General features: G+C 40.2%; 1 protein-coding gene across 2 annotated transcripts; it reads left to right on the forward strand.

Annotated features, from left to right (window-relative positions):
- Window positions 1-780: 780 nt before the first annotated feature.
- Window positions 781-26,659, forward strand: gabrd (gamma-aminobutyric acid type A receptor subunit delta). Of its 2 annotated transcripts, none has more exons than XM_008413088.3 (9): window positions 781-1,191; window positions 17,583-17,698; window positions 20,408-20,475; window positions 21,532-21,752; window positions 21,889-21,971; window positions 22,654-22,791; window positions 23,221-23,376; window positions 24,269-24,480; window positions 25,790-26,659. In XM_008413088.3, exons 1-9 carry the CDS (start codon window positions 1,124-1,126, stop codon window positions 26,021-26,023), a joined length of 1,296 nt encoding a protein of 431 aa, XP_008411310.1. In that variant the 5' UTR covers window positions 781-1,123; the 3' UTR covers window positions 26,024-26,659. The 2 variants fall into 2 exon arrangements, with proteins under 2 accessions (XP_008411310.1, XP_008411309.1); XM_008413087.3 differs by having other exon boundaries at window positions 782-1,191; window positions 25,700-26,659.

Consider the following 26,659-nt stretch of genomic DNA (forward strand, 5'->3'; position numbering starts at 1 on the left):
ACTGTCTGTCATGACTGATGTTTTCTGTGCTTTAGAACTGAATTACACAACACCCAGGATATAGAAGCGACCACAGATAGGTACATCATGCTCCAGACCTGTCTGTGGCGTGGAGCATAGATAGAAGCAGTTCACCTCATTTATCAAAAGTAACTTTAAGTTATGTTTTGGCTTAAAGGGGTCCAGCAAGAAACTGTACATTTTCTACATCAATGCTGAGAGACGAAGTATATGAGATATACTTATAGACTATTCTCACAGAATTTATTATGTGAGAACATTTTCTAAACATGGGCGGCTTTCAAACCCCCCAAAAGCTTTAATGACATAAAATATTAAAATGATCTTTTTTTTTTTCTTATGGAGTTATCTGTGATTCTGAGAGCCAATTGCCTGTAGAACCTTTGCCAAATTTCTTTGCATCATTGAGGCTTTGATTTCACTGGTCCTAAGAGGGTCTTTTAGCAAAACACGAACCACAACGGAAATATTGACGTTGGATTCACTTCCGTACAAGAATAAATACTCAATTTAAAAGTTGATTATTGCTACTATTAATTCATTTTAAGGCTTTTAAAGGGTCTTTATTTAGCAGAATTCACATCATGGAGGACCATATTGTGACCTGCCGTCCTTGCGCCCACGGATTGCCTGTGATGTTTAGCGGCCAAGCGAGAAAGGATCGACAGATTAGAGAGTTTCCCACTGCATCTCTCTCTCTCTCTCTCTCTCTCTCTCTCTCTCTCTCTCTCTCTCTCTCTCTCTCTCTCTCTCTCTCTCTCTCTCTCGCTCTCTGGATGACAGGCGGCAGCAGCAGCGGTGGATCGGCTCGTTAGTGCGCTCGAACCGAGAGATTTCTTTGCTATTTCTCTTGTGCGCTCTGCTTCGGTGAACTCGGGGGAGATCAGGTGGGGATTCCAGGATGGGGTCCAACCCACCACGACCACCATCATCACCACCACCATCATCATCAACGGCTCTAGACTTTACTTTGTTCTCCACTGCGCCGGATAACGAGGAGAGCGCACTGAAATAAAAACAACGTTTCGATTAAAACTCATCGGCTTCCGACAAGGGAAACTTTCTTTTAAATATATTTGGGTTCATTCTAAGCGGGTTTGGAATGGAGGTCCAAACTTTCCTGCTGTCCGGTCTTGCTGTGCTCTTCTTCGGAGGGGATATTTTCACCAGGTGAGACTGTTTTTCCCTTTCTTGCAGGTGTTTTGTTCTTGTTTGTAACCGAGAGCGCTCAAGCATTTCCCCCCCCCCATAATAACAGGTCGAGATCAGGTATGAACTAATATAAAATAAAACTAGAAACGACCACTTGTCAAACTGTGGCAGAATAGAGCACATAGGTACATTACATCCAGATGGTTTTAATTAAAGCATCCCTTGTAGTGCGTCACATATTGATATTTTAAGGAACTAAACAAAGACATTCTTTGCTTAACTTAAAATTCCCATGATAATATCTGTTTATTTTCCACTTTGCCTTTGGCACGGCAATCTATTGTGACATTTACATAATGCATATGTTTTCCCTTTTTAAATGGTGGTAAGTAGCAGGTGAGTGGGTGGTGCCTGTGTGCAGCAGGTAATAGCAGCACCAGACTCCCAGGCCTGTTGTACATTATGTCAGATGGTACAGAGATACAAGGGTATTAAGGGAGGCCTCCCTGTCCAGGCATTCCTCAGTAGGGAAACATTTGAACGCTCATGTTTTAGGAGTTAAGGGGGGGGGGGGAAGATGATGTTTTGAAATAAAAAGCACAACTAGCCGACTAAATTATCATTTTACGTTGAAACTGTAAAGCGTAAACTGCTGACAGTTGAATCTGTTGCTGGTTTTCACTAAATTAATGAATCACTTTCAGAAATCAATGTTCTCCTAATCTGTGTATCTAAGCAAAATCAGGTGTTTTAGTTTTTAAAAATGCACCTTTATAGGAAGGTTCTCCACTTTTCGACCCATATATTATCCTTAATCCAATAAAAGCAGCAATAATCAGGCTCCTCTGAGTCCCCCAGCGCTGTGCTTGGTGCCTCCAGTGTAAAAAGGACAAAAGGTGACTCCATGCTTTAGCTGTGGGTGAGATTTGGGGCATATCTCTGCTGTTTTCCCTTCTGGCTCCTCCACCAGCAGAGGGAGTAACCACTGCTGTAATTGGATTTTCCTGCCTCCAGTCACCGCTGCTGTTGTTATTATTTAGCTCTTGATACAATGCAGCGTTGCCTTTTTTTTCTTGGCACCTCATTATGTGTCAGCTTTCTCCCTCTCTCTCTTTGAGACACATATACACACACACACACACACACACACACTCACACACACACACACACACACACACACACACACACACACACACACACACACACACACACACACACACACACACACACACACACGCACACACACGTTTACACATATTGCTGTTCCGCTTTTTGTAGATGAAAGTAGCTTTGTTTCCCTGCACCCTCTTCGTCTCTCTCGGACCAGAATTACTCAGATTCTCCTTTTAGCTCCTCGTTTATCTGTTTCACTATTTGTTTCTTAGCTAAGTTATTCCTAACCACCTTTGGTGTTGCGTGAGTTTCACAGCTTTTCTCTCCAGCTGAGGTGTCTCTTATGCTTTGCTGTAATGAACACTGCCTTCACCTAGAATGCCTTGCAAAAACATTCCTGGATTCCACTTTGACACATTGCATCCACAGATTTTTTTATGTGTTATTGAGATTTATTTAACGTATTTTCCACACTATAAGCCGACAGTGTGCCTTATAATCCGGTGCACCTTATATATGGACAAATATTGAGCCACAACAGGTCTAGCAACTACGGTAAGCAGCCGCCGACTTCATTTTCCCCCGTAGAAGAAGAACTGCGCGGTGCATGCTGGGATAGTTGTCAGAACGCTGGTTTGTTAATGAAGTTTGACTGACTTATCTACCGGCCTGATAATCAGGTCATCTGCAGGTCATTTAGCACCGCGTTCTCCACGAACATGCTGTACACGAACGGAGACGGGTCACCATCGTCTGGCCACGCCCCGGCCCAGTCGCGGAAGGCTCTCCTCGCCGACCCGAGTCGGACTGTTTTGGTGTTGACATTCTTTATGTCAACAAAGTGGCTTTAGACATTCATCCGGGGTGCTTCAATTAAGGTTACCAAGGGACCAGCCCTTATACATTTAAAGCCGAGGGGGAGGGGGAGAGACAGAGACTGCGGCGGCAGCGAGTCGGTTGGTCTGTGTTACCCAGAAAGCAGTTGGGCATAATTTCGCAACACCAACACCGTGAGTGAAACAATGACTGGGGCAGCCTACTATATAAAGTACTTGGGGACCACTTCTTTATTATTACGCATCCACATTTGTAGATTACGGAACAAATGACCCGTATAGGTTCAATACGGGATGGGTGGAAACCCTAACTGTAGCGTCTATTCTATGCGCCTTTTATATGAAAAAAGTTTTAAAAGAGGCCATTCATTGAAGGTGCGCCTTATAGTGCGGAAAATACGGTAACTTGGCAGACCAACACTAAGTAGCACACAATTATGAAATGGAAGGGAAAATGACACTGGGTTTTGAAAGTGTTTAACAAAGAAAACAACTGAAAAAGGTTATGTGTATTCATTGTCACCCTCTTCACTCTGATACCCCTAAGTAAAACTAGCTCCAACCAATTTGCCTTTGAAAGTACTATGATTTGGAATGTAATCTCAATGTAAATGTTCTGTGAAGTTCTCAAATGAGTGTTGGAAAACATTATAAATGACAAAGGAAGACAGTAGGATAAAGTTGTGGAGATGTCTAAAACAGAGTTAGATTCTAAAAAATACCGTAGGTTTTGAATATTTGACAACTGAAAATGATTAACAGCAGACCTACCAAGACATTACCATCCACTTTATTTGACAGGCAAAGTAAGACTTCATCAGAGAAGCAACCAAGAAGCTCATAGTATCTCTAGAGGAGTTGCTCATGTGGAAAAATAGGGTGTTGAAAGAACACCATATGAGGCACAGATAAAAGAAAGTGATCTGGTCAAGTAAAACCAAAATGGAAGGTTTCAGCTGAAGCAAACTAACACTGTATCTTGTCCTCACACAATCTCGTCAGTGGAACATGGTGGTGGCAGCATCATGCCCTGGGGCATGTAACAGGACAGCTGGTCATAGTTGATGGGAAGATGAATGGGGCTAAATGTTGAACAATCCTGGAAGAAAAGCCTATTAGAAAACATGGGTCTGTGGCAGAGCCTAACGTACACTCAGATCTAGCATTGATTAGTAAAGATTTGAGCCTATTAATGTACTTGAATGGCCCAGTCAAAGTCCATACCTAAATCCATTTTGGAATCTGTGATAAGGCTTAGAAAAAAACTTTTTCACAGAGACTTTGCATCAAATCTGACTGAGGTGGAAATATTTTGCAGGGAAAATCCATCTAAATTTTCAGTCTCTTGAAAGCTGAAAAAGTAATGTGATAATAATGATAGGCTACGTGCTACAAAGAGCATTTTATCTATCATGAGCCTTTTAGCTCATTTTGACCTAAAAATTTTAATGAACAAACTGATGGAGTGTGTGGGCAATCATGTTATTGCATAGCATAAACTGCTATGCTGTTAATAGCAGTTTAGCTAATATGCTAATGAAAGCTAAAATTGAGTACGTTACAGTAGACCAACATGTTTCTAATAGTCCACTTACTATCCTTAGTATTTTTGCTAGCTTTAGCTTTGTAGCCAAATTTGCCTCAATGGATCAAGATGCCATCACCATGTGACTAATTTTTTAATTAGCCAATAAGGGTAGCTAATTATTTTGCTAACAAATTCCATGGGAATCCCAACTTCAGCTCAGAGCTACACACAAGCTGGGAATCCAGAGAACAGTTTGAAAACAGAGAAACTCTTGGTATTTACTCGCTATTCTAAACGAACTCAATAACTATCAACACAATGGATTTGTTTTGTTCTTGCATGGAAAATGCTGAGCTAACTCCATGGAGATACTCGCACACAGAACTTGGCCAGATAGAAAAGAAAGGAAACCTGCTCAGAGCTGATTTCAGTCACACATATGAAGTAATCCCATCATGTTTCTGCTATCTTCTCTCAAACTTACATAAGCACAAACTGAACTGTAGTGTTTCTTTTTGTGTGTGTATGGAGAACAATTAGTCATTTTATTAGGATGCATTTCCTCTTATTCTCACATGTCAAAAAGTTCAACATTAAGCAGGAGAGATTTCAATGATGATTGCCTACAGCTGTACTTGGCAGACAAGAAAGCAAACCAAGCAATGAAACACAACATCTTTGAAACTCCCATGTTCCAACTCTTCTTAGAGTATAACTTAATTAATAACCACCACTTTCCCCAACCCTTTATCCTTGTAGTTGCAGAATAACATAGTTTCTCTCAGGAGTTTATCTACTAGAGCTCTCATGTGCAGTAGTAATTCAAAGTGTTGAGTCTGCACTCCTTTTAAGTGGACTGGTAGCTCACCACTAAGATGCAGGCAGAACCTGGTTAGTGAATCTAAACTTTAAGTAGGACAGCCTTGCGCCAGATGTCATTTAACACACAGAAACATGATTGCAGTGCTGAAGTGAACAGTGTGAGAACTTAACAGATATTCATGGCATGAAGGCCATTTTTATTCAGAGCTTTAATGATGTATGTAATAAAACAGGGGGTGCTGTAGTGGCGCAGGTTCGAGTCCCGACCTGGTGACATTTACGGCATCTCTTTCCCTTCTCTCTTTGCCCACTTATCTGTCTGATCACTTTCAAATAAAAGCCACCAGAGCCAACAACACCTAAAATAAACAAAAACAGGATTGGGTACAAAAGATGGAATTTATTGCAGATCTTCTAATCCACACAGAATCTAAATTATAGAATCAAATATGTGTCAAAATAGTTGCACAGAGCTCACTTTCAACAATCCTTTCTTGGCTCTTTATCCTGTTGATACACCATATAGTCTAACTATTGATTTGAGCTGAAGTTTTTCTTCTCCATAATGAATTATGATCGATCATAATGTAACACAGCTAATTATGGCTGCATCAAAATGTGGAAGCAAACATCTGTAGTATAGTCTCTTGGGTAGAACAAAATGAGTCTGTAATTTTACTCTATTTGTGACATGGCATTAAGATATCATACAGAACATACCGGGAACTGTTGGCTGCTCCATAATAGTTCACTTTTCTATTTTTTCTCAGCGTTTCTTTTGCTCGACCGTAAAACTTGTCTCCACAAGACATTTGGATGTTACATATTCAGATGTTACCAAGTCCCCAAATGGTGTTGTATTTGGAGGTTTCATCCTTATGGAGCCTTCTGACACATTGTTAATGACATTGTAATTTATTTCTCACCAAAACCAGAGAGAAGCAAGCAAGGAAGCGTGCGCTTTGCTTTCATGCACATGCTGTACATAAAACCTGGCCGCAGGATGTGATTCCAGAGGCTTTTATCCCAGCCATTTAGTGTTGATCATCCTGGTCTGTCAAACTTGTCCTTTAAACATGCACCTAGGTGACTCTCCTGTCCCGGCTAATCTGTATGAGAGGCTGAGTCAGCAGACAAATCCCTGCTACCATACCAGAGAGAACACATCCCAATAACACGGGGATTTGCTCGTGTTGCTCCGACCGCATGAACTGCCTCTACAAAGCCCCGATCTCTGCGAAAGGCTTCAGGGTGAGTTGGTACAGCCACGTCTCAGTGCCTCTAAAAGCCTCCCACTCAATCAAAGCCAACGCATCACACACACTTAAAATGGGAAACAGTTTACGGGAGTAATTTGTTTTGCGTGCACTGGTGGCTTCTGAATGACTAAATGCGTGCTAATTATTTTATTTGGCATCATGTAAAATGCCGAAAGTCTATCAAGTTCTCTTTTAGGTCGTAAAAAAGGCGGTGAATTTGCATAGTGAAAATGTCTTAATTCGACAAGGCCAGCAGTTTTAATTTGCACCCTAGCCCTACATATCACTGCAGGATTGATTTCTTGAAATGTGGAAAAAGCGGTGACAATGGTAAATTATTTATTCAACACCCAAATTGGGTTCTGCTTTATGAGATCTGGCAAAGGAAGACATTCTGTGTGCTTTCTATGGTGAAATCTGCTAAATCACCACTGAAATGATCACATGTATTTTGCCTGTTTACTTACTGAATAAGTAAAATTATGCAAATTTAAATGGGATCTGGTTCTTTAGTTTCTTTAAAAGAAACAGAACATTAGCTGGTTGCATGCGAGGCCTGTGGCACAAATTGATCTAGTTTCCAGCAGAAACTCTGTTGCAGCCTGATCATTTGAAAAAGTTGTTTTAGCATTAAGAACAAGCAGGATGGTTTTGGGGAAACCAAAGTCTGGCCTCAGATATATGATTAGCTGGACAAAATATCCAACTGTTTTGATGTACAAAAGGACCGCTGGAAAAAAAATGGGATTTATAGTGCTGTTTATATACTACTTTTACTTTTTTGATAGTACCTTTTTTTAAAGCATTAAGCATTAAGCAATATAGACTTAATGGATTTCCAAGTGTGTTTCAGAAAATCATTTTATGAAAAATAATCCATATCAAGTTGGATCTGATTATTTTAGAACTTGAGATGACCATATGTAGCCCAGATTCCAGAAAAAAACTGTAAAATGGACCTTTAATTTATTACCCAGTGGGATGTTTGCAAACTTGACTCCAACTTCAGTTTCAAAATATACCCTAAGCCAATGTTGTGGTCAAGACCACCTAATCCGAGACCAAGACCAGAGTGTATCGAGACAGAGACAAGACCAAGACTTTTATGGTCCGAGACCAAGTCAAGACCAAGACCAAGGGAAGTCGAGACCGAGTCAAGACCAAGACCAGCGCCCCGAACTACAGGACACGATAAAATGGGGAAATATGATCAAAATTGCTTGTCAAATTGATCTGAAAGATCCATATTCACATAAAAACACATAGATATTAAATACGTAATAATTTTTACCAATATTAAACGCAGAACAAGCTTTGTTATGCTTTTCTTCCATCTTTGTGCTACAATCCGCGGTGGTCTCGTGCCATCCCTAAAAAGATAACGCCCTTATGTGTCTCTATACAGCTAGCTTTGCTAACATTACGTAAACGGAGCTTACCTTTTTTGCAGCTTCTTTTCTAAGTGATGAAAAAGTTAGACGTTGTCCCCACCATCTGTGAAAGCGAAGCGCTGCTGAGTTAGCCGTAGCCATCATATTTCTTATGATTTATGCAGCGCTATTCTATTACTGACGATTAGACAGATCTTCTGCCGCTCAGAGGAAACCACTGCGCATGTCTCAGAGCGCCGCGTGCGAGTGAAAGGTGGGGCGGGGGGAGTAACAGAAACACTTAATTGCTTGGATTTTAATCAGTGCATTTTGGATCCACCTAAAACAAAGATGTTAACAAATAAACTGGACAGTATGCTGTACGTTTAGTGACATTTTCACAGTAGCGGTCTCGACTGGTCTTGAAATAAAATGACGAGTCCTCAGTACCCGAGACCAAGACAAGACCGAGACCAAATGCGGTCGAGTCCGAGACAAGACCGACACCATCAAAAAATGGTCTCGAGACCGGTCTCGAGACCAAGTCCGATCTCGAGTACTACAACACTGCCTTAAGCAGTATTTTCTGAGTTTTTACCCTGAACAAACTGAACATGAACACTGGGTCGCTTGTGGGGCGGCGCCCCCAGCTTGAAGCTGTGTCACCCTGTGTGGTGAGCCGCACAGCAAAACGTAACTTATATTTCCTCAAGTAAGTACACAGAGGGAAAAAAACTGTTATTAGTTGATCTCGATGCAAATAGTAAAAATGTGCTGCAATGTAGTTTAACATGTAATATTTGCATTTATAAACCCGGCCTGTGTAAACAGGTTCCCAAGCAGGTAGGAAGCCCTGAGCACATTGGGTCACGGCTGGGCTGGCGTTTGTGTCCGACAGTCATTATGAGGGGTTCGCCTCGGACAGGTCACCAGGTGATCGCATGGCGCTTGGTTCTAGTTGCGTCTAAAAGGGTTTTGCTCTACAAAACCCTTTTAGATGCAATGCAGTTAGCGATACCCTCAGATTTATCCAGTCGCCCGGAGATGGCCAGTAACTAGGAAAACATTGTTTATTTCAGTAGAATATAGATGAGTAAGGCGGGTCAGAATAGTTATCCAAGATTCAAGAAACAATATTTTCTGTTGTTTTTTTTAGTTAAAAAAAAAGAATTGTAAATCCATTTGAATAAAACAAAATTAACATGTACGTTTTATTGATCAGAAAGTCACATGTTTATGGAAAATGAAGAAATGCTTGTATACAGTCTTATGAAAAAAAAAAAGATAAAAAAAAATGTTTATCTCATTAGTTCCAAAGAGAAAAAGCCTCGATAGTCTTTGAACAAAATTATTAAGAGCGCCTTTGGTGAAAAGAGTCAAATGCAGCCCTGCAGCCGCAGGTTGCAGACCCTGTTGTATAGAAGTAAGAGGAAAAAAATAAAGAGAAGAATATTTTATTAATGGGTCCTGAGTTTATGCATCATCCATTGTCCCTGTCATAATGAAACTCCAGGAAGGACGACCATCTGCACTAAGCAGCTGTGGGGTGAGAGGGAAAGGACACAAACAAACACAGACTCAACAGGCCAGAAATACCAGCGAGGGGAAAAGAGAAAGAAAAACTTGAAGTGCATTTCCTAATGTTAGACCGCATTTGCATTTACTGTATTTTGCTGACGTCTTTCTGATAAGCGATGCGCATTTTCGGTTGATCCGCTTGGAAAAGTCAACAAATCTCTTGGCAAAAGTAATACAGTCAGTGTGTGTACGGTTGTGCATGACTTTAAAACACACATTAATTACTGCAAAAACTGTGAGGGAGAAAGCAGACTGAGTAAAAATCAGGGAGAGGCAGAAGCTTGGATCATACGAGGCCAAACTCAAAGCATCCTCATCTCCAAACTGCTGAGTTAGCGTGACTGCCGCAAAGTCCACAGCGTGTAGACAAGATTTAAGGGGCTTGATTTCTTTGAAACATATAGGTAGAGTAATTTTATTCATACTTATGTTCTCTGTGCATGTGCATCCGACAACCTACTCAAATGCATATTTAGCATATGATTTCTTTTAACCGTAAATAGTAACATACAGTATGCTCAGGTGAAGCTGTCTCTATATTGCTATTTTTTTTTTTTACATTTTTTCAAGTCGCAACCATTTTGTTTGGACTTTTATGCAACGCGGTGATGCAGAGTAATGCAAACGGTAAATGTGAAGTGGACACGAAATAACAGATGGTTTTCTCAGCAACACTTAGAAGTGTTTCACAGTATGCTGCTCAAAGCTTAGCACAGCTACGGACTGACAATTTTGTCCTCTTTTGCTTTTTTTAAAGCTAAATCTCCCTCACAGTGGACGATGTGACCTGTGACCAAAAATCAAAACGACTCTTGGCTTTATTTCAAAATGCAGCACAAATTGACCAGTCTGAGAGAGAAATATACGTTTTTGTTTGGATCTGGTCATTTTAATCTGCAGCTCTGGTTGTATGTTCGCTGACGACGTCTGGCTGAATCTCCTGTGTCCTGTGTTTAAATCCATCCGTCTCACCCAACTACTCTGTTCAAATTCCCCGCTGAAGAAAACCGTCCCCATAGCATGAAAACCGTCCCCCATAGCTGTGAAATACGGCGGCATGCCACCGCCGTATTTCACAGCACTCCCTCCTTTTACCTACAATTATACACTTCTTTGTGCTGGTTTATTACTTGAGACGTGATACTTGAAACATGTTCCAGAACATTTATTACTTACTCTCTCTATAAACCTTAATGTAACCTTTAAGAGCACGAAATGTCTATATTACATGGTAAAAGGAAAGAAAATTAGGGACAAAACTTTAACATGTTATTTTTGACTAATTATGTAGATTTAAACACAATTAAACCCTATTTTAATTTACATAAAAAAGGTTTTGGAGTCATCGTATTGGAGTGTTTCTGGTCCGTCCGTAAGTCTGCAGCCCAACTATAGCTATGGGTGAAAGCTGACTGGATATAGTGGCCACTCTTGGCACAACCGAGGTTAGTTTTTGCTTCAAAAAGCAATCTGATAGGACACCGGAAAAGACTATTGTTATCTGCAAGTTGTGCTAAGAAGAGTTGGTCAGTCATCGAAGCCATTCAAGTCTAAAATAGTATCTCAATGCTAAACACATTTCATCAAGCAACAACGTCCGTCCCAACGCTAATGTCTGCACACTGTCCACATGTGTATAGAAGTATTTTGGAAAGAAGTTACATGAATAATCAGAGGACACTCTTGAAAACTGATTGGGTATAGTGGCAATTTGCATCAATCTGATGGCAGAATAACTTAAATAAAAGATTAAGAACAGCACATATCTTTGTAGGTGAACTCATATGTCTATGTATTCAATAATTTAACAGCAAAGAGTTTTTGAATGGAAGACGTCACGTATTTTGTCAATATATAGTTTTTGATTAAAATGTGATTAACTGTGATTAATAACAGACCCATCAACTAACTTGGTTAAAAATTTTAACTGATGCCAGCACTTAATTAAATGCAGGTAAAACAAGTGCCTTGCAAAAGTATTCATTCATACTCACTTTACATTTTTGCAACAACCACAAAGTTCTGATTGTTTGATTGAGATTTTTTGCTTACAGATAATTTCTTTTATTCATCTCATGTTTAATGAGTAAAACAAAAAGTTTTAATCTGGATCTACAATAGAATTACTTTCTATTTCAGAGGTGGAAAAAGAGAGATTGTGCATCAATATGGGAACATTCTTCAGTTAAACACTAAATATTTAATAGGATGCCCTCATTTTTCCCCCCCACACAGCTATATATTTGCGTTCTGTTGATAAAAAAAAAAAAAAAAGCTCATGAAAAAAAATTCCACAGTAAATTGTGACTCTGGTGCAAGAACCCCTTCTTTAATTTATGTTTTGGTACAATTGTATTAATTTCATTTTGATGCCTCTCATCTTTTATTTGTTCCAGTATGAGTTCCCCTCGGTGGGGGGGGGGAGGAACCGACGCTCCACTCGTGTTCAGCTAACTGCTAGTGCCAGTATATAAAACTAATTAGCTCACCAGCGCGTGAGGCACTTCACGTTCCCAAGCAGACTCCATAAATTTGAGAGAGGCTGCCACTCTTTGCGCTTTGCATCTCCCGCCCCTCACAGCCCCCCGGTCTGTTTAATGTTAGCTCATAAGCAGACGGCGCTTCGAGATGGGAGCGAGACGCTTAATGAAAATAAAATAAAAAAGCAGGAGCATCTGCAACTGAACATTCGCCACTGTTTGCTGGTGAAGAGCTTCAAATATTTAATGAGCCCCAAAAGCAATCAGACGTATTTGCAACCTGCGCGTGCCTGGTGGCAGGATACACTGACGTTTCATTATCTTTCAGAATATTGAGGCCGAAAACTTCACACTTTTTTGTCTGCACAAAACAGCAGACAAAAAATTTGAGAGATAAATCTTTAATTAAATCAATACTGTGCATGAAAGTTCAACAAAGAGTTATTTTCTCACGACATGTTACGATTTGCCTCTGCAGTAGTTGGAGCTACAGAGGCTACAGACGAGTTCGGCTCTCTTCCTCGGCACCTTGGCCGCACGTCGGCCCTCTTCCTGACGGATTACTATCTTATAAAGACCCTCCAAAAAAATAGCTAATTTGGTCCAAAGGAATGTGCAACTGGGTAGGCTAATAAAAAATAAATAAATATTCAAAATGTGTGTAAAGACAAACAAATTTTTTAACAACAGCAAAAATGTGCAGACACTGGCATAAATGTTATTTAAATGGAATATAAATAGTGAATAAGTGCTCAAATACCAGGTTTAAGTGAACACTTATTGAGTCTATCGGTTTCTGGTCTTCCTGATGCTCTTATCTTTTCAGTCTCATATGTGAGTCCACTACATGTGAGCCACATAGAAACATAAAAGTCCTCTTCAGGGACTCATTCTCCTTACACTTATTCATGCTATGTCATGTTTCAACCCCGGTTTTTTGAAATGAGACCAAACACACGCTTCAAACACAAACCTCAGTATTTACTGTTATTGTTATTATTTTATGTAATAGATAACAATAAAGCGTTGAGTATTTATCTAGTAGAAAAAAAGCTACAAATGGTTTTCAAACTATTTCACAAGTAAAAATTCAGAAGTTGTATAGAGTGTTTGTGTTCTGTCTGATACCGGTGACGCAGGGAAAAAACATTTTCATAGGGGTGACCAGGCTGGAATCACTGCATGCTCACTCATACAGCCCATTATTACATTTCAGCTCCATGTCAATCTAGAGGAATTCTTACAAATGATGTGTAGCAAAGCTCTCCTTGCTTTTTGACTGAACAGGCAAATATTTCTGTGCTTTAGATGTGGAACTGTAATTCGGGGAAAGTGCGCTCTACAACATATTCACTCACAGAGACTTAACATAAACGCATGCCGCACTTTTAAGATTTTTATTTGTTAAAATGTTTGAAAACTGCATCAGAGGTTTTTTCCACATCACGATAATGACCTGCAGCTGGAATGTGACAAAGTCTTTTCCAAAACACAGCACCGCGTAAAGTTGATGAGCGTAGGAGATAAACGGCTTTAATAAAATGCTAAAGTTCTTGTAAATAAACATATTGCTTTCCAGTCGCAGTGCGGCAGGTTTCACTGAAATTCAGGGAATCGCAATATGTTTTGTCTCTTAGAGGCACACACACGCACAGACACACACACACACACACACATACTCTTCCACACGCTTCCAGTGCCCTGTGTTTTTTTTTTCCAGAGGCATGTTTGACCTTGGCATGCAGAAAATGTCTTGAAGAAAAAGCTCTTAATTTCCTGATTTAGAAGCAACCAATTAGTGAAATAAAAATAACAGGAGTCACAGAGTGATTAATTAGCTCATGAGTGCTCCTGTTTTTATTCTGATTGCCAGGCTATAAATATCTGGTACTACAGAGTGAAGCCTCACAGAAAAATCTTAATGACAAGACAAAAAGATATTCCATTTTTCCCACAATGCTTCCGTTTTCTTGCGGGTTTTCTGTGGTGCTTAGCTCCCCTATGCGCCGCTTTACGCTTCTCTCACCTTCCCTAAAAATGTCCACTGCTATTTTAAAGGTCACCAAATGGCTTTTCACTGTTTGTCAATAAGATGTCCTTTGATAAAACTCCCCCTGTGGGGCCTGTTTTCAAGACAATGCCAGGACTGGCCTTTGTGGCTCTAAATGTCAGGGAAACTTGTATTCATTGCATTCATTTAGTCCACAACTACTGGCTGTTTGCGTCAAAAAGACAGAATTGTGTGTATAATGTGATTCCTCAACTCAGTGTTTATATAAGTAATAACAGTACAGTCAGAGAGAGAGAGTGAGTGTCCTTAATGCTTTACTCTCTTGGTCTTTTGGAGTACAAACCTGCCACCTAGTGGCTTTGAGATGTGAACATGAAATGCTGGTAGCTCTGATAGAACTGTGTGCCTTTATGGGCCTTAAGGGAGGTGGGGGGGCCTTTAAACCATTTAAAAATGTTAATTTCACCCTTAGTCCCTTTCTGGATCATTTGCAGAGGAGATAAAACGTTAGGGGCACAGCTTGCGTTAATGTCTGAGTGTGTGGCATTTGAAAGCTTCAGTTTCTGCAGCAACCTTGGCACGGACACATGTACGCAGGGAGAAAAGAAACAGACATAAAACAGGCACTTTTGGATATAAATTCAGTTGCTTAAGATGAGGTATTGCACTGTTTCAAAAGATCAACGCAGACACAAATAGTGATATAAAGTTTTTTTTCCCCCGTGATGCAGTTAAGTTAAATATTTTAATGTTTAATTGCTTTGTTAAGCTGCAGAAGTCTGCTGTAATGTCTACTGAAAATTTTGCCTACTTGTATCCGGACAGTGTGTTAGAAACCAAATTACTACAAATGTGTTTGTAGTACAGCGTAATGTCCTGTTTATCACAATTCTTTTTAGGATGTAACATCTGCAGCAGGGATCTCCAACCTGCACCTTTGGAGCCAGGATTGCATCTTAGGACATTTCTCAATAGCTCTTTGTGACTTTGAGAAAAGTGATGAAAAGCAAACTAATGCTTTTCCATAAAGATGCAATATTTAATGCCGATTTTGGCAGTTTTTCAGTTTTTTATGAGATGATTACATTTATTCCTATTACAGAATGACACTAAAAGCAGCTGCAATATATATTTTTTTATTGATTTTTCTTATAATTAGGTTGGAAACTATACCCTTTTCTAACATTATATAGAAGCAAATGTCTCCATCCTTAATTTAATACATAAATACAGAAACAAAATGGTGGTTCTTTAAAAATGACAGCATATTAAATTTAGCAGATATTTAAAAAAAATAATATAAGTTATCTTTTTTTTCCAAAGGTCAAAGCATAATTCTGCCTCTAAATAAGTTTTATTTCGCTGGATTGAAGGCAAAACTGCAAAGGTTGCAGATTCCTGTTCTATACAGAAGCATCTGTAATCAGCATTATAATTCAGTCCAAATTTGACCAATCTATGCGTTGTGCTCCACATATAGTCATATTTCTAATGCCAAATATGAAAATCAAAAAAAGAAGAATTGGGAAATGTCCTTTTTTATTTAAACACAGGAGCTCATGAGTTTATAAATAATAAATCTCTTTTCAGTGTTTAATAATGCAGCTACTGTTTGATCAGTACTAAATATTGATAGACAGATAGAGAAATTTGTTTTAAATGGTTTTTGAACTCTTTTAAAAGCACAGAAATATTCATTTAATTCAGCTTCAGAATGTAAAGTTTAATTCAGAAGCTTGCCTAAAAAACATGTAGTCACCTTTCTAAAATAATGACCCAAGTCATTTTTTGCCAAAAGTGATTATTTTTTGCCTAAAATATCTTTGGTGGTGATCTTTAAAAAAAAAAAAAAAAAAAAGACCAGTATTTTAGGAAGGTGATGATATTAGGGTCTAAGTGACAGAAAAAATAATTGTACAATTTGAAATCCTGGGTGGAGAGACATTGTCCACATCAACGCTGCATGGTCTTTTAACAAAACACACACATGCATGCACGCACACACGCACACATACACACACACACACGCACGCACGCACGCACGCACGCACGCACACACGCACACATACACACACACACACACACACGCACGCACGCACACACGCACACACGCACGCACGCACGCATACATGACAACAGAGTCAAAATAGCTGTGAAAATATTACAAAAAAAAATAGATATATATATCTCAGGTGAATCATCAGACCCTACAGCCACTTTGTCCTTTCCAACAACTTTTAGTTTGATATTTGGTTTTCTATCGTAATGAACATAATTATGCTAAACTCCAATGAAGACGGAAAATGTCAAAAAGCGAACGAGCTGCAGGTTATTCTAGCTTCGCTGGAGGACAGAATGAGAGACTGTTGGCTGGGAGGCTGAGAGCATCGGCTTAAATAGCCTTCAATCTTGCACTCTTTGAGCCAGTTATGTTTGAAGGCTGCACAGGGTATAAAATGCAGAAGAAAAAGGATCTTTATTGATTTGAAATGCTGAAAACCAGGGCATATTTGGTTGGCATACGTGTTGCATCACCTCTTTCACAAAAACACGCTCCATAAGAGTCTCTAACAAAAGATTTTTCATTTCTGTGTAAATGCTTTGTGTTTTATTTTGTTTTTGTTTTGTTCAATAATGCACCAACTGCAGTAGCTTCAAACACTTGGAGATTTGGACAGAGCGCTGCATTCGGTCTTATTTGACGAATCCATTTAAAAACTTGCATGTACATTTATAATTTAGTATTTTTGTTGCAACTACTGATGTTTAAGTGAAGGTGCTGTGCTGGGTTTGTGTAATGATGGAAAAGATAAAGAAGTCAGGATAATAAAGTCCTTATCTGCACTGTGGTTTTTATTTTTTTTAAGCCATTTTGGGGGAATTTAAAAATATTTACCCACTTTTTGTGTGCATGGTCCAGATTTTTTAGATTGCTTTCTATATTTTATCATATTTTCACCATTACAATGATACTACATTGTCATCACACTGTTTCTCACACTTTGCCTTTATTTGCTTTCAAATCCCCTCCAGCTTGCTGCCTCTAATGCCCACTCATGTCTTGACCTTTAGTGCAATTAATGGCGAAATGTTCCTGCAGTTCTTTTTAATTAGCTTTACTTTTTTTTTCAGCCGTTTGTTTATCTTTCCTCAACCGGTTGGAGTTGAGGAGAGGTATCTGCAGGTTGCACCCCAGTCCCAAACAAATGATCATTCAAAGGGAGGCTGAACGGCGAACGTGCTCCCGGGTTGGCCAAATCCGCTTACTGCCTGTGAAATATTCAGTGTTATTGATGCCTTGACTGAGGACCGAAAGTGTTGTATTTCTGACCTGTTTTCATGAATGCACCTGATATTTTGACCTTTTCCCTTTCGAATCTGAATCTGGTGTGTTTGCTGTTTGTCTCTTCAGGGCCATGCTGAGTGACATTGGGGACTATGTAGGTACAGACATTGAAATATCCTGGTTGCCTAACCTGGATGATTTAATGAAAGGCTATGCCAGAAATTTTCGCCCTGGGATAGGAGGTGAGTATGAGATCTAGGGCTTGTGGTGTTGGGTTGCAGTTCACCCCCTCACATTTACCGCCATCCTTAGCATAACCCAAGCAACAGAGGTCGGATGTTTGCGTTTGGTTTTCTGATTGAACCGTGTCCTTCTTTTAAGTATTTTTTCTTGCTCCACATTAAAGCAAAGCCATGTTTACAGTATGCAAATACACCTGCTTTAGTTTTCCTAAAAGGCAAATCGTCGGTTAAGGACACAAATTCATTTGGTGTGAGAGGCTTTGCTAAAAGGGATTATGGAGGATGACGGCCCTCAAGGACAAGCTGCAGAGCAGTTGGGGAGGGTTGGGGGTGTCACGAGCTTCGCAAACCCCTCTGGAGACGTTGCTAAGAATGGCTGCTAAATGTGAAACATCCAACGACCACAACGATAGATTTCTCAATCTCACAGCTTAACTCAGCTGAGCCGAGAGTCGAAGGTGTGGGCGAGGAGAGCTGCTGGGACCAACACGCACTGTCCTGTGTGCCGCGCCTCTGCGGAGACCTGCATGCCGTCTCCACGTTTATATTAATGTGAGGTCATCAATGTGCCGAAAAAGTTAATCCTAACGCAAGGGCTGCCTTGACCAAGGAGGAATCATGTCTGTTAATCTTGCCGATCCTCTTCAGTCAACTCCACTCCCAGTGAGGAGCCATGTCTGTAGTAGAAACACGAGTATGAAAAGGAAGTCGTAATGTTTTGCAACTGAAAGGACATTTGCACAAATTTCTGTTGGAAAGCAACGCCGTCTTTTAGGAAATGAAGTGCTGACGGAGAAATTCTCCAGCAGATATCTTCAGTTTACGAAATTCCGTCGTGTTGGTTTGAGTGACTGTGATTCAAGCCAAAAGTTTAGTTTGACAAAAAGAAGAAAAACAGTGCTCATCCTTTCTTTGCAAAACATTCGTGAATTACATTTATTCATCTGTCCGACTGTCTTTACTTATGTGTGGAGCCTCCATTTCAGAAGCTGTTTTAAGGGGAAAGTGCAAATGGGCAGCACATAAACTTGCTAAACTAGGGCTGGACAAAAAAAAAAAATCAATAACAGTTTATATTGTGATAGAATATTTAATCCGATCCAGAATCGCACAGCATTCTGGGAGATGTAGGCAGAGGAAGGTCTTTAGCTGCTCAACCTCTCACAATGAGGTGTGCAAGCTTGGTGGCATCCACTAACTCACTCTCTCTCTGGTTGCCTAGCAACTCAGTCTGAGCTCAGCTGGAGGAAACGACAGTGGATGCTTGCAGATATCTGCCATTTTAAACACAAAACATTAACATTATTTACTGCATGGTTCAGGATTTCTTGTAAGCTTCTTCATCAAAATGTTGAACTGACCTCCAACACCAGTCACCTCTACTAAGGATATTCCTTTCCTCTGTTTTTGAAAAAAACACATAAACAAACACATCTCCCTTCTATAAAGTCCCAGAAATGTTGATATAAAAGCTCTCTGCTCAAACCAAAACAGTTCGAAGGATTTCACTTCCAGTAGGTATTATTCATTGGACTTGCATAGCTGGATTTCCTGTGACTAGTGTTTAAGCAGAAATAAAAACAACAACTTCAAATCACTCTCTGTCAATGCGGGTGCAAACTGACACATGGTCAGGGCACAATCATCGTCAGCCCCGTTTTGTACTCAGAACATGTAGAGATGAAACTGCGAAGAGACCAAACGATCAGCTGCCCCAGCAATGCAGCTGGAGGGTGACAATAAAATCTACGGCAAAAGATTTTAAATGACAAAAGAGAAAAGCGAGACAGAGGCAGAAAGCAACAAACACGGCTCTGTTACCGTCGGGCTTTGCAGCACATTAAGCGACAAAGGTCAGCGCCTCCACCTAAAATATCCAGATCATATGGATGCACAACTAACATAGATTTTCTTTTCTAATCTCTGCTATGAAAGTGTCTCGGCTTTTATCATAAAAAAATAAAGTTTGTGTGTAGGTTGTGGAAAAGATATATATATATATATATGTGCTGGTGTGCTAAGCATGCCAGGCAGAATCACTCTTGCATTACATGGATCTTACACTATAATAATTACAATAAAAAAATATTTATTGCATTATCTCAACTACCTCTAGTTACTTTGCCATAGCTTTAAGCTGTTTTAAATCACTTCTTACTAATACTCCTGATCATGGCCGACAGATAATAGAACTGTATAGAAATGACTTTGGGAAGGTGTTGAATGATGTGGAAAAGCACTGAATGATTCCTTAATGTTCAGCGTTAGCAGCCTGAGCGCTCAGCATCAGTGAGCTCCCCCATGCAGCTTTCGCGCTCCAGCATCTGATCACGGAGGCACACTCCACACTAATCATATGGCGAGCTGTTTAGTGAAAACACAACGCCGCACATGTGTGTGTGTGTGTGTGTGTGCGCGTGTGCGTGCGTGTGTTTGTGATATGAATGTTGTCTGAAGCTCACTCTGTGCAGATCCATGAGAGCTCCGTGCTGTTTGTAAATGCCCACAGTGTGATGCGCTGCTTAGCGTGGTTTAACTGGATAATGCTTAATCTTCAGTGCTCCATAGGAGCGCTCGAGATGCGGGAAGATGGTGGGCGGGAGGGTAAATGAAGCGAGGATGAGATGAAGCGGAGGGAGTCGGACTGAGCAGAGAAGGTGTGTGTGAGTGAGGTGGGGGTGCCTTGTTTTCTCACTTTTTGCTCTGCAGGTCCGCCGGTGAACGTGGCCATGGCTATCGAAGTGGCCAGCATTGATCACATCTCTGAGGCCAACATGGTAAACTGCAGAATATCTTCCATCTTTCTACACCGACTTCTCAAATAGCCACAATAAAACGACTGTTTTCAGATATTTCCTCTTCTTGATCAGTTGTGCCTGTTGTCTGTTTCACTCTGTGGAATAGCATTGGAGGAGTTTGTGTGGATAAAATTGCATCTGGATTTTTCATGGTTCACATTAAAGAGTCTATCACTCTATTTTTCAATTCTAGTTAACTAAAACCACTGTGACATTTGTTGTGGATGGTGGCCTCCTTTGTTCTTGACCTCTTGGCCTCAGATTAGCCGTTAGCTTTGCTAGAACCCCTAAAAACAAAAGACAGACAAAGACAGTGTTAAGACATAAAGTGCCCATATGTGCAACCGCCACCTTCTGTTAAATGTTTTGAAATGAATCTTAAGGTTTTGGTCTGACCATTATTTGTAATACAAGTTCATTAGTTTCCTCTCCTCTATTTTCTTATTGTTATTTTTCTGCTTTTAGAAGATCATTGCTGGGGTTGGAAAACAATCAGAAAAAAAAGAAAAGAAGAATAATTAATCCCAGAAATCACACTAGAGTCGCACAATAATACATTTGAGCATTCAGCCAAGTACCAAAACAAACCCAAAACTACTTCTGTAAGTCATTTTTTAATTTAGTAGCCTCTCAAGAACAGCAGAGATTCATTAATAATTACTGTATTCCACTTGAGGATGTTCTCTCTTTTTCTTAGCACACTGCTTTACTTTCATGATTTACTTCACTCATTTTTATTAATCCTCCCATGTGCTTTCCTCTGATGACACGTTTAAACAGCTTGTTCAAAGAGGTCTAAACACAAATAGTCGTATGAGGAATAATAATTATATATGGGCATATAAAACATTTTCATTGAGTATACTTCAGTTTTTAATTCATCTATGTTTTTGATTAGTCCTAAGCTAAAGCATATCTCATGACAAAGGGAAATACATCACATTTAAAATATATGTAAAACCCCACAATTGAATAATTTACCTTTTTTTTTAAACACAAAGTTGATATCCCACACCTTTCTGTTTGTGCTGGTAGGAATACACCATGACAGTGTTCTTGCGGCAGAGCTGGCACGATGACCGCCTGTCCTACAATCACACCAACAAGACTCTGGGACTGGACAGCCGATTTGTGGACAAGCTGTGGCTACCCGACACATTCATCGTCAACGCCAAGTCTGCCTGGTTCCACGATGTGACGGTGGAGAACAAGCTGATCCGCCTGCAGCCCAACGGAGTCATTCTGTACAGCAGCCGGTAAAATAATAATAATTTTAAAAAAAAGTTCTTTGATTTCTCAGTCTGAACTCTGCCTTCTCTGTTGAAATCCTACCTTTGATTTCGAGCATGTAGGTTGTGACTAGGATGAAGAAATGTTTTGTTTTGTCCCTAGAATCACTTCAACAGTAGCCTGTGACATGGATCTGACCAAGTACCCCATGGATGAACAGGAGTGTATGCTGGACTTAGAAAGCTGTAAGTTCAAGTCTACATGTCCTCGCAAAGGAAAGAAATACGGCAAACCTCTGTGTATTTTATTATGATTTTAAGTAAATGCTGTACGTTATAAAAAAAGTGTGGCAGGCATTTGTATTTAGTAACTAATTGAGGTAAATGCAAATCTGTAGTAATATGCGGCAGTCAGATCTCAACTTAAATACAATTTGTAGGACTTCAAAACTGTTGTCCATTGACTCTCCTGCAAATTAGATTCAGCTTTAGCTGTTTTGCAAAAGCGTATGGAGAAAATCATCAGAGTAAAGATGCGTCTCTGACAGATTTGACCAGCTAAAAACCTTCAGTTGTAACCACACCTGAAATTGTACTATAAAACATTCCCTCAGGGGCTTGAATCCAAATCCAAACCAGATTTTTTCTGAATGTTTGCCAAAATAAAAGTTAGGAAAGTCATGTACAACTTTGTGTTATTCTATCACACAGAAATAATCATAAAATCTACTGAATATTGTGTCTATAACTTGACAAAATGGAGAAAAAAAAATTAAGATGGATGGATACAATTCTTCTTGTTTATGTTAAAGAATGTAATCTTGTTCAAAGACCATTGTTAGAAAAATAACACTTTTGGCCCTTGACATTTTAAAATGCCTCACGCTAAGACAGCCTCACATTTCAGTTTCTGCTCCTTTTGTTCAAGATGGCTACTCCTCAGAGGACATTGTGTATCACTGGTCGGACAGTCAGAGGCACATTCACGGACTGGACAAACTGGAGCTCTCCCAGTTCACCATCACAGACTACCGCTTTGTCACAGAAATTATGAACTTCAAATCCGGTGAGCAGCTCTCCCGATTTCGTTCTGTTGTCAAGGTTATGTCTGGCTTTTTAAATTTCTGGCTTTTGGCTAACTCCTTGCGTCTGAAAACTCTGCCGAGTCTTTCAGAAGTCAGATTTCTTTTTTTTTTCAAAACTCAACTCACCTCTGTGCTCATATTCAATGCATAGAAGGAATAAATGAAGACAGACTTGCTGCTGAGCTTTGAAGGAGATTTTAAAAGATGATAGGAGTTTCTGTCAGGAAAACTCAGTCTGTAGCACTTTGTGTCTGACAACTGCAAGTTATCTGACTCTGGGCTCCAGCCAGCAGACAAGCCTTCCCTCTCAGCCCTGCTGCCTGTGAAGAACAATAGAGACTTTCCGTGATGGATAATTAATTCCTCCAGTTCTGCAATTAAATGAGGGTGTTTTGTTTTCTGTTTCCCAGCGGGACGTTTTCCAAGGCTCAGCCTTCGCTTCCAGCTGAGACGTAATAGAGGTGTCTACATCATCCAGTCTTACATGCCTTCCATACTGCTGGTTGCGATGTCTTGGGTGTCGTTTTGGATCAGCCAATCAGCAGTTCCAGCTCGGGTAACCCTAGGTTGGTGTGGAGGCCTATTTTGATTCTTAAGGGTTAATTTGAGCTACGGTTTTGCCGATGTTTGTTTCTGGAACATCAGCTTGGCGCGCTTGCCTTTTTTTTTTTTAACTCCACATTTTACAGTTTTTCAAATCTGCAACAGAAAATCTGCAGCTATTCCAAGCCAGAGGAATAATAATAAAGTGTGTTATCTTTATTTTTTAAACATGAGCTACAGATCATCTGTTAGAGCAGATTATATTGATAAAATTCATCAGCAAAACTGTTCAAGTATTAATGCACAGCGATCTCTGCAATCAGTGAGTACTTCTTGACATAAATAATTTGGAGCGACTTTTCAAATTGTTGTAATTGGCAGCATGCAGATATAAACTACTGTGATTTGATTGATAAAAAAGAAAACAATTTAAGCACACAACTGTTTGTTGACGGTTGTTTTTATGTGTCCCATGAGAGACTAGGTCCAAATAAGAAGCTATGGCAATGTGTTACGGTCTTGTTGAATCTAAACAATACAAATTTTCTTCCACTTATTAAGTGGAAGAAAAATGACAATTTTCAAAGTATTTTCCAAATAAAAAATCCAAAAAAAGTGGCCCATTTATTTGGCATTGAAGCCTCTGAGTAGACACTTTGCAGAACCACCTTTCACTCCAAATACAGCTGCACCTATTTTGAATGATGTCTTTACAAACTTTGGACATTTTTTTCCCCCCCTGCGAGGATAACAGACAAACAAACTTTGGGAAGTTTAAAAACTTTGCTTCACGTTATTTTTTAATGCATTTGGACAGCCTTGTTCTCCAGGTCAGTGCCTCAAAAACTCAATATCTTAGTTTTTAATCTAAGTCTGTTTTTTTTTTTTTTTGGTTTTGTTTTTTTTTTCCAACAGGCATCACAACCGTTCTCACCATGACTACCCTGATGGTGAGCGCTCGCTCCTCCTTGCCTCGGGCGTCAGCCATCAAGGCGCTGGACGTCTACTTCTGGATCTGCTACGTGTTTGTGTTTGCGGCCCTCATTGAATACGCCTTCGCTCACTACAATGCTGACTATCGGCTCAAAGAGAAGGCCAAGGTGAAGGCAAACAAGCTCAGCTCCGAGGTAAGGAAACGCTCTCGCCATGTTGTCCCATCAGAGGAAGATAACAATGCCTGCTTTCGGAGGGTTTTGACAGTAATGAGCACGTCTTTCAAACACAGACTAGGGCAGGCGGCTAACCTCGCCGCTGACAAGCATCCATCCCACTGACCTTCAGCAAGACAAGGGATCTCTGTAGAACAGAATCAGAAAATAGATGATTTCCCTACAGAGATTAGCAGCGATTCTCATCTTACTGTCAGCTTCTTTTGTCACAGATGACTTACAGTACTTACAGAATAGCAAACACCCACTTTGTGGAAATTCCTTATGAATACAGATTACTTCTATATTCGAGATGAGAGATGAGATGATGGGAGAACCAAATTAAACAGTTTGATGTGCTCGCTCATTGTCTCATCATCAAAATTGAGCTAATCGATGGAAGAAGCTGCGATAATTAACCATTAGACTGAGCCAATTTAAAGCAGAGGACTATTTATTATAAATAGAAAGAAATGAAAAACAATTATTGAGGACCACATGTGTTCATTACAAATTTTGTCAATCAACAAAAAACTGGAAGAAAAACAACCTATAATAGTTATAGAGACTGAGTCTTTGGATTCATGTGTTGATTTTTGCCATGTTTCTTTAAGTCAGGTCAATTATTTCTGTTAATAGGGTTCACTGTAGTGTAGATCTTGCTTCAATATTGTCAATTAACAGAAACCCAGAGACAAACAGCTGAAACTGTGCTGGTAATGTTTGTAGAATATAGGAAATGTAATATTTGACCCCCTATCTAAGCATAGGTAGTATTTCCTTTTAGTGCATTCTCTGGTACCAAGAACAGTTACAGAGCTGTGAAAACTCCCCCAGCACCTTCTTTCAGACAATCAAACACATTTTAATATCAGACGACAACAACAACCCGAGGACAGATACGTTTTTCAATTAATGATACCTGGTTTTAAGAAAACGTGGAAAACGTCTGCTTCCGGCTTCTGCAATTTCATGATTTTGTCAAAAGGGGAAGTTTACTTTACATGTAAAATATCATTACAGCACATTTTGTGTTGCCCATTGGAATTTACTAAATGTATCGGTGAAGAAGAGTTGAGTCGAGCCGTAAATGAAGGTCATGGAGGTGAAATCTGTTCTTTTTGCCTGATTTTAAAAAACACACTTGTTTCCGAAACAACCTTCCCTCTTCCGTCTCCCTCCCCCCTTCTCTTTACAGTCGATAGTAAAGAATGGCAAGCAGGCGATGGTTCTGTTTTCCCTCTCGGTTACCGGGATGAATCAGGGAGTTGTCATTTCCAACCGCCAGGGCCGAACGCAGCGCTCCGGCAGCGAAATCCCCGGGGAGGGCGCCACGGAGGAGCCGGCGCCGAGCAGGAGGCGATCGAGGCCGGCGGAGGAGAGCAAGGAGGACAAAAAGTGTTGCTCCAAGTGCGTCTGCAAGCCCATTGACGCAGACACCATCGACATCTACGCCAGGGCGGTGTTCCCTTTCACTTTTGCCGTGGTGAATGTGATCTACTGGGTGGCGTACACGATGTGAGGAGGCGGCAGAATGTCGGGGAGGCCTGCCATCGGAAGCTGTACATAGGAAATCTGCTGGAGTTGTGACATTAAAATGCTGGCAGAGTGTGCAGCTGACGACCACCGCAAGGAAGAAACTTCAAATGAACGGAAGTGCACACTGTAAGAGCCTGTGAATATAGAAATATGATAGTTAGTGGGAGTAGTTAAGAGTTGAAACTGTTAGACGGACACAAAAAAAAAAACGCTTCATTACAAAGACAGCTAAGGAAGGTTTAAAGGCAAGTTACTTAGTTGCCCGTTGGAGGCTCACGTACATATTAAGATTTGCATCCTGCTAGATGAACGCCACTAAATACCATGAGTTCTCATCAAAACAGTCACAGTTCCCCCTGTCCCTCTCTCATGAGCCGTCTGCTGTCCCAACAACCAAAACACCTCTCTGGCAAGAGGACGACAAGATGAGGCGCACTGCTATTCTGCATGGCTGATAACTCATCCTCACCTCCCATTCCACCCTTTCTTTTCTATATCCCCTGTCCCTCCACCCATTTCTTTTTTAGTTCATTTCCGCATTTAGGACACAGTCTGGAGTGTCTTATCTCCTCCTGCCAGTCCTGCCTGTTTCCTTGTTATTAAAGGACTTCCACCGCTA

The sequence above is a fragment of the Poecilia reticulata genome, chromosome 7 (assembly GCF_904066995.2).
Source record: "Poecilia reticulata chromosome 7, P_reticulata-male-v2, whole genome shotgun sequence".
Taxonomy (NCBI): domain Eukaryota; kingdom Metazoa; phylum Chordata; class Actinopteri; order Cyprinodontiformes; family Poeciliidae; genus Poecilia; species Poecilia reticulata.